The 9565-nt window shown below is 37.5% G+C and overlaps 1 protein-coding gene across 6 annotated transcripts in view; it reads right to left on the bottom strand.

The window, feature by feature from the left end:
* Positions 1-520: 520 nt before the first annotated feature.
* DCTD (dCMP deaminase) overlaps positions 521-9565 on the bottom strand; it is a 65707-nt gene continuing 56662 nt past the window's right edge. For all 6 annotated transcript variants that reach the window (XM_048304754.1, XM_048304751.1, XM_048304753.1 and 3 more), the window contains 3 exons: positions 5075-5191; positions 3783-3879; positions 521-1834 (listed from right to left, as the gene is read on the bottom strand). In XM_048304754.1, coding sequence (XP_048160711.1) covers positions 1756-1834; positions 3783-3879; positions 5075-5191 — 293 coding nt within the window. In that variant the 3' untranslated portion in view covers positions 521-1755. The remainder of the gene's footprint in view (positions 1835-3782; positions 3880-5074; positions 5192-9565) is intronic.

Below are 9565 nucleotides of genomic sequence, written 5' to 3'. Positions count from 1 at the left end.
GAAACACATAAAGTAACTTGAATAACAATGCATGTACGTTTTAAATCTGAACTTACATTAGCAATTATATACGAAGAAAATTGCAATTTTCTGCAGTTTTCTGCAAAACACCAAAATTCTGCTTCTTCTCTCCCCTCTGTCCTATTGTCAGACACATATAAGTCAAAATGCTTCCAATTACTAATTCAGACCAAAGAAAAAGATGTGCATAAACTGGCTTAGTGACATTTTATAAAAGTAATTTTTCAGGTTTCATGCTCCCCCCACACACATATGTGCAAATTTCTTCTTCTGGCACTAATCCACATACCAATTCTGACATGGAAAACAGTTGTAGGAAAAAGAAACTCTGAAATTATCTTACAGTGATCCCTTTAGTGGTCAAATGGTTCATGAAAATTATACTTTATGTAATATCACAAATGCACAAAATATGCTTTCCATATGATTGCAAAAACAGCAGCGCTCTGGAGCCAAGTGCATGACTTAATATTATAATAATGAGTCTACTTCAGTGTAGTGGATTTTAATAAGACTTTAATAATACTGGTATGAAGCCAAATTACATAATGTCCCAAAATATGAAACAAAGCTTTTGTAGAGAAAATAAAAGCTCATTGAAGTATAACCACATTAAAAAAAAAAAAACAACAGCAAAAACAACAAAACAAACAACCACCAATGTTATCTAAACAAAGCCATTAGGCATATTTAATTTTTAAAAATCAAATTAGAGAAAAGGAACTCAAATCTATTCCCAGATCTCAAGATAAAATTAAAAAGGATATTATTTTAGGCAACATTTATGAAGATGGAGGTACTATGTCAGCACTGGGAAACAAGCTAACACCATAATTACATCTTTTGGCACAGATATGGATATGGGTTGAGTATCTCCAATTTCTCTCAAAGGACAAGAAATGATTCAGATACCTTACAGGTGGAGTTTAAAACTGAGCTATGTTGATTATCTAGAAACAGCTTAGGCCAATAAAATTATTTTCTTCTACACGTGGAAGCAAACTCAGTGCAAGAGTCACAGAGGTAAAGAGCCAAATTATTTACTCCCTTAACCCCCTTCAGTTCTAGAGTCTTGGGGAAAACAAGGATTTGAAAGCACCTGTAAAGCATGGACAATTCTCAGAACAGCTTCCTCTCTCAACCCTCCCCAAGTATGGCAATGTCAGACAGCAATTAAAAGAAAAATCAGAATTTCATTTGTTGGGTAACAAGCAGAATGCCACACATTCTTAAGGCTGTAAACCCTTTTAAATATTAGTGTTATGCTAGTTGGAAGATTAGCATTTGCATGGATAACATTTTTTGTTCTCTATTAGGATCAACTTTAAAGATTCACATATCCAACAGAGAGATCAACATATATTAGCATATTCCAATGTACTACTGGTTACAAGTACCACTGTTAAACTGAGTCTAAACCTCTGCTGACAGCCCATCAGAGCATGTGGGGATGAATACAGGAAGAATCAGAACAGTTTTCTTTACATATATTGTTTCATCTACGTGTCTCCACTTTTTAAGCAGTTTTGATAAAGGCATAAAAAATTTTTAAGTAGATTTAGATTCCACATGACAAGATGAACTAAGGGGGACATTTTATGCCTTGGATTTCTTATAAGTCTACTTTAGCTACAGGAACCTTTAAAAAGTTGCAAGTAACTTCAAGATGAAAGGCATTAGCAGCTTTTTAGAAAAGGATAATCACACTCTTCTAAAGACATAATGAGACATAATTCACAGAAGCTTTTGACTTGGTCTGCTGTTAATTGAATCAAAGTCGATGATGATCTTGTTACACTTTGGCTTGAATTCCCTAAAAAAAAAAAGAAAAATACAGATACTAGTTAGTGAGTAGTTAAAACATTTTGCTTGCTTTAGTTCCAGCTAAATTTTTGAAGGAATAAAAAAATCCCAAAAAACACATCCTTGGATTCTCATAGTTTTCTTCTCTATGGGAGCCAATTATAGTGCACCACACTGAGAGAAACCCAGACAAGAAAGACTAAGACAAAAAGACACATGGGGTGGGTTACCCTGTACATTCTTCAGCTATTGGAGTTTATAAATCACCCAGGAGTCATAGGACTTTTAACAACTTAGCTGCAGGTGGTGGCATCCTGCTACCAGGTCTGGGAGTTTTGTTCATATATATTAATATTTCAAATATTTTAAAAATATATTTAAATATGTAGACACAGATATAGGAATCCAGAAAAATATTTAAATATACTGTATATGTATGCATATAAAAAAGATATTTGGAATACATTTTGATAATATTGATATTTTGATCAATTTTTTCCTGCCAAGTTTTTCTAAAACATTTCCAAGCTTTGTGTCAGCATATTAAAATATTTTTTGTGCAAGGGGAATAGATCACATTATACCATACTGGGTAAAACCCAAACTAGTTAAGAGGGAATAATTTAAAAATTGTAACTTTAGAACTCAAAAATTAATACTGCCACAAAATGTTTCCTTTTATTATCATTAGAGCATCTGCTACAGCAATTAGCATGGAAGGTATATGGGGACTGAGCATATATTTTCCAGTCTTCCAGTAAACAAAAGATTATGCAAATAGTGTGGATTTAGTGCCTAATTAAGTTCTGCAATTCAGTTCAAGAGATTCATTAAGTACCACCTACATCCTTAGCAATCGATACAAGGATAAGTAACAGTCAACACAGGAAAGTACATGCTGCTGCTGCTGACCACAGAAACTCTGAATGCTTTATTCAGAATAGCAATCTGAAAGGCAAGAAACATTTCTCACCCTGGAAAAGTTACAAGATCTGACTTGCAAGAGAATGATTTATGCTTCTTAGTCAAATAGTCTTAGTAGGCAGGAAATACACTGAAAGACTAAAACTGAATTTCAAGTACTGCTTTGTTTTTCCATGGATGTTTCTTAGCCCAGTAGGTATCTTTCATCCTAAAATTTTATCTGTCAGAATTGTTATGTTTGCAAATTTTTCAAAGTCTTTATATTAATATTGTAAAACTTTTTAGAGTTGCAAAGGCTCCCTGACTACATAATTAGCCTCACCCACAGCATGTTACTCCTAGCTGTTGAACAGATTGTCTTTAGGTATCTCTGTCAGTGTCTTTAAAAACCCCACCCTTGAAACATTTTTCAGATTATCATTACTTTAAGGCAAATATTCCAAGTTTTACCCTTTTCTCACAAAAAAAGCTGACCAAAGAAGATGAACAGCTATATGTACCAAGAATTAATTACAGGTGGCTTGTTGGACACCTTCCCAAATTGACTGCAACAAAAAGATACTGAAGTTTCAATAAGGATGGAGTAATCCACAAAAACAATAACAACAAAAAGATCAGTTGGTTGTTTCAGTCCAACTCATGATCACAGGATAATTCAGGTTGCGAGGGACTTAAAGGTCATCTAGTCCAACCTCCTGCTCAAGGCAGGGTCAATGAGGATTATCCCGGGTACGATGTAACAAATACCACCCCCTTTGCAATTTCACTTGCATTCCAGGAACAAAATGAGTCATGCACCATTTTCTCACACAAACGTTGCGAAATTGAACTTTAACCATACACTAGACAAAAGAATGGTTCAACAGTCTGTCAGCCCAGTTCTTCTACAGAGCAATCCATCTACAAACGCTACAGAGGAATGAAATGCTACATGACTCAAAGAAGAAAAACATTTGCCCTAAAGTTGGTCTCTCTCACACCCCCCTTTTCTTCCATTCCACAGTAAAAATAAAGCTAATTCAAAGCTCTCTCACCTATATATAATACCTGCCAAATCAAACATCCGCCGTGCAGCTGTCATTTCTGTAGTGTCATGATACTTGTCGGACATGAAAATAACTTCCTTTATGCCTAAAGAAGTCACATGAAAAAATGTTGGAATTGCACTAAAAAAAATAGCAATGTCTGGTGCACAAAATCAGAAGAGGCAGCATTCATCCACATGCTCTACAACTCCTTGGTACACCTCTACTCATAAATGTATGCTGTGTAAAATTGCTGAGTGATCTTTGCCTAAATCACTTAGGCAGGGGAGAAATACAAAGGCTTCAAAAGAGAATTCACAAGTGTTTCACAGCTGATCAACATCTTCCTGTGTTTGCCAGACAGCATGAATAGCAATACATTGCAATTTAGAGCTGATCTAAGTGCATAAGGAAAAGGATGAGTGACTACATTGAGAACAAGCAGCCAATCTACCTTGAAGACCATTTGATTTTGATTCTGTAAGTAAGAGAATTGTATGAAGCACAAATGCAGAATACCATTATCTTTCCCTCTTCATCCCTCTTGATTTCAAACCATACTGAACCAAAATAAAGAAGCATTCTGTTTGCTGCCTTCTTCCTAGATTCCTGTGGCCATTAGTAGTGAGAGACACTTCCCAGAACAGCAATCCATGCTGGGACTGCATGACTTCACTCAATGAGCAAAATATATGCTACTTTAAGCAGAGATTTTTACAGAACTGAAGCCTGCTGTAGATACTGCCTAATCTCAAAAAAGGAGACACATTTAGGCCAGCACACTTGCTGCAGTGGCACAGATTTATAATAATTGTAATGAAAGACATAATTAAAGGAGGATCATAGAAATCTTATGGCATTTATGAGCAAAGATATTTTAAAATCTTCAAATATCTACCATGCATCACATTCAAATTAAACTTTCATGTATATACTCCCAACAGACCTTTTTTCATGCAGAAGTTTATTTCTTTCTGCCCTACTCTATTCAATGTGCCAGAGCACAGTAAAATTGACAGTAATTATATGCAAAGCCTGTGTTGTTCTTTGGCAGCTCCTGGTCGAAGAAGTTACAAACCTAAATTAGAAGCACGTTTAGAATCACAGTAGATGCAATTAGCACTGGAAAAATTTGGCACCATTCAGATGCAAAAACCCCCCCAAGTAGCATCTTATGAAGTTGACAGTGCAATTAATTTAGATCTAACATCAGCAATTTAACATCAAATACATCTATTAGAAGATACCAATGAGCAGGCAGGACTGCAACCCTGAAAAAGCAAGCTGGCACTACTGCTTACCTGCCTGGATGATGAGCTTTGCACATTCATTACATGGAAATAAGGCAACATACATGCTGCAGCCTTTCACGTCAGCTGAGTTTTTGTTCATGATGGCATTCAATTCGGCATGGCACACTGATTAAACAAGGGAAGAAACTATTCATAATACTGATCATTGAAATAAATCGGTCAAACTAAAATTAAAGTGTTACAATATAACTGCTTACATCTTTTCAAAGGCAAATAGCTAGCACAGCTTATCATAAAGGGCAGAGAAGGAAATAAAAGCAGAAATACCAAGATCGATGAAGGTCAATTGTTCTGACCAGGCTGCCGATTAGTAATGATATCATTAAGTGCATTAGCACTGCCATTTGCTAACACCTATTGCAGGCAACAAAGCTGTAGGCTGTGGGCCAAGCCATTGCAACCACCCTTAGTGAAGCAATATCTCACAGCTTCACAACTCTCTGGAGTATCTAATTGCCAGTATAAAACAGCTCATTTATGTGTTTACATGCACAGATAGGAACAGTCTGATGGTTGTAAGAGCGCGCTGTGCGCTCTGAAAGGCAGCAGAATCGCCAAGTAAAACCGAGCAGCTCTGTCCTCTGGGCCTCAGAACAGCTCAGCACTGCTGCAGGATTCTCCTACCCCCAGAATACACAAGACACACTTGGCCATAAAAACGTCCAGCTCTAATATTAAAGTGACTTTACTGCTCATTAAAAGGTGCCAGACTTCCCAAGCAGAAAAACAAAGTCCTGTATTTCTCCATGGATTTGAGATAGGCCAGGTAGCAACAGACCATCCTGCCTTATTCCACCATAACACAGTAGCTCTTTCTGGACAGACAGCACCTTAGGGTTTCAGTGCTTATAAGGTACACATCAGCAGATTATCTAGAGTGTTACCAACACAGCTGAGAAGAGTGCAGTTTCTGTGTCATCCACAATGGAGCTCTGAAAAAAACATTAGCATCTCCACGAGAACTTCCTGTTTACTCCTAGGAATAACAGCAAGTTGCATAATTTATATACCTACCTACTAAGAAACTGCCTGCTGCCCTGACTTCTTAAACAGATGCTGAAGTGTGGTGTGGGTTTGAGATCATTTAGAGACCTGCATGTGCAGACAGCATTAAGAGTTTTTCCACTGCTTGTTTTGAAGAACAGATTTTTTTAAAAAGTCCTTTTCTTCTCCCTTGTGCCCATGTGAAAATTAAAACAGACCAAGTTTCACAGCACAACTTCATAGTAAACTTGGTGCTGTATGCTGACCTCTGTGTGAATGATCTCACCACAGAAATAACTGAGTGCAGTACCTTCAACATGCAGGAATCATTGCTGAATGGAAATGTTTTCCGTATGCACTAAATGTCTACATGGAATTTTCTATATAACAGCTAATGCACTACAAATTTACAGCCTACCTTACAGCACACAAACTTTCCCATGCAGACAAGTCACAAGGGACCAAACACTTAAAAAAAAAGCTCAGTATTGGCTTCTACCATGCCCATGTTACGCTGTCCACATACGTTCTCATAACCAGTAAAGCCAGAAACCAACACAAAAAATAGGAAATTGAAAAAGAAAAAAACAACCAAGAGCCAAGAACCATCACATTAAGGCTTCTTTTACTATTATTACTGTTTCTATTGCAACTGTTATTGGGTCCCACTGTATTTTAAACATATGCCATTAAGTGTGTGAGAGATGCAATTATATGAACGTATTCATTTAGAAAATCCAGAAAATATGTTGAACTCCAAGTATATTCCTGAGTTGCATCAATCTTATAAAGCCTTTACAGTAAATAGTCAGAGAATTATTTTTCCGGGGTTACAGAGGATTGAGTGAAAGAGTGACATTATTTCCACAACTGGAACTAGGGGTTATGTCAACAGGACAGAAACATCACTCTTAAGTTTCTTTGAACAATATATTTATGTTCTAGGCAGCAGTTTAAAATATGGAAGGCCTCCAGAAAGAAGGATGTTTTCAAAGGCTCCCAGAACTAAAAAAGAAACAAAATTCATTCCTTTAGTAAATATTTTTCCTTCACTAAAACTCAGAAATCTTCAGCCATAAAATCAGACAAGTTTCATTACTAGTATTGCAACAAGTTTCCTTCCTGCACTAATGAGAGAAAAAGGTTCTTTTGGCAGACTTCTACAAACTTTCAACAAAAAACCTCTTCCCAAGCAAAAACAAGATCAGGCCAAAAATAACTTATAGAAGATAATCAGCTGGAGCAAGGGAAAAACATAAATTTTGCCTCCTGACCATTTTCACACAATCTGAAGTTGAGAAAAATTACAACTCTCTCATGTGGACAGAAGACACAGCGACAGCAGTAAGAAACAGAGACTAATCATTCGAAGACAAAAAGTACTTAAGTCTCCAACAAACCCAGCAGATTTCCACTTTAAATAGAAAAGGAGGTATGTTTTTCATGTGTGCAGTAGCCTAACCAAGTATTTCTTACTGAGTTTACTGCAGAAAGTAGTACAGGACCAGAACCCTGCCCTGATTCCAGAAGTCATTATTTTCCATCCAATATTACTTTTTTTAGTCTACTGGGCTATTAAATACCAAACCACTTTGTCTCAGTTGCTGTGATTTGGGAGTATATTCTGGGGAACAATCATTACATGTGCCTTTGTTTTCATATGTCTCCCTTGACATCTGCTACTTATCAAGGGATATTATGCCAGATGGTCCTTAAGAAGGTACTGGCATCAGACAAGTATTTTTAGGCTTTGTCCCATCACTCTTAATTCCCTCTTACTCATATTCACCTCTCTCTCACAAACAGGCATTGACTAGGTAAGATAGGTCTATTGTCCCCAGATTCTTCTTATAGACCTCCCCAGCTTTTCTGAGAGACAGAAAACAAATCCAGAAGTCCAAAATTCCTCTTGTTCTGACTCTAGTTTACATTTGGCGTGTAATGAAGTTTTCTAATCTGTTAAGAGCTCCTGCTAATAGTTACAAATTGTTCTCTCTGAGATATTAAGAAGCTAACTTAAAATAACCTTTCACAGGTGCACAGTATTCAGAACTCTGAAAACTGTATCTTTAGGTAGACTAGTAAAACTAAGAATTTTTACAATACCCTATGAGGGGCTCCAGAGATTTGGGTTTTTAAAAAAAAATATTCACATATAGCCAACATAATATCAAGTCCACAACACTGGTTTCCATTCTGGAAAAGCAGCTTGAAAAGTATTCTCAAAAGGTTTCATTAGCTGAAGAAATAACCATGCAACGAGAAGTTAAGTGTGTGCTCTGACATTCCCACCAGCTGCTACTATGTTCATGGGGAGGAAGGGGGGGGGGGGAAAAGAAAAAAGCCAATGAATGACTGCTTCATTACTGGTAGTATTAATTGCTAGTGTTTCTATCTGTTCTCATTGCAGGCTAGTTTGTGTTGCCTAGCTGAGGTAGTATTCATCCTTAAGCTCACCTGTAAATAAGAGGCCCCTGCTCACCCTATAAATGGTAAATTTTCAGGATTGAACACTTAACATGAGCATGTTCCCAGTGGGTTGCAGAGTCAGAAGTACTCTTCCCACATACTAAATGTGTTCTGACTAGCAATTTTATAAGAACCACAAGACTAGTCAAAGTGTTTAATACTGTTTAAAGGCTTACATGCTTGATGAAGAGCATGCTAGGGACCACCATAACGCTAAAGACCCTTTAAAGAAGCAATCAGAGGAAGGGTTAAGGAGAATGACTTTTTAATGCTATTAATTACTAATTGAGCCAGACTAGGAATTTTGTTATCCTTTACTTGCTGGAACTCTGACACTGAACACAGCAAGAATCATAGAAGGTATCAAAACATTAATTTAAAGAATAGAGTCTGGAGTGACAACCACTGGGGACAGTGGTTGATGGATCTGGAATTTGTAGAATGACGTCTATTTTTTGTCAACCTTTTTGAAAGCATAAGGATGGTTGCTGGTCGCTCCATTAAGGGCAGGCAGGACACTGATGCTGGGCTGGCAGTGCCCTCAGCCCTTCCTGCTGTTGTCTCTCTCACTCTGTGTGCTAGAGAGGAGCAGCTGCTGTGGTCAGGGCACAGAGGCCAGGATACCAGCACCAGATTTGTTGGGAGCCCAAGCTTCTTCAGACTGCAGTAAGAAAAATGGAAGCCCAGCCTCACTGCTTTCCTCCATGAATAACAAGAACCGGGAAGTGAAGATGGGAACCACTCAGCCCATTTATGAACATCACAAAACTTGCTGTGGTCAGACCAGAGAAGCCCCTCTCAAAACCTGAGCAGCATTAGCTAACCCACCCTATTTCACAGTTTCTCCCATCCTGCTCCAAGTTGGTTCTACTCCTAACAGAACACAGAGGTGTTTCTTAGTGGGCAAGTAGAACAAGAGGAATCGTTTCTAAATCTCCAAACTTTCTACAGATTTGATGTATGACACCAGAATTGGACAAAAATCCATGCAGGACAAGAGTGAGTGGCTGTAAGTGGAGACCATCT

Source organism: Corvus hawaiiensis, chromosome 5 (genome assembly GCF_020740725.1).
Source record: "Corvus hawaiiensis isolate bCorHaw1 chromosome 5, bCorHaw1.pri.cur, whole genome shotgun sequence".
Classification (NCBI taxonomy): domain Eukaryota; kingdom Metazoa; phylum Chordata; class Aves; order Passeriformes; family Corvidae; genus Corvus; species Corvus hawaiiensis.
This window is presented reverse-complemented; position numbering and strand designations above follow the sequence as displayed.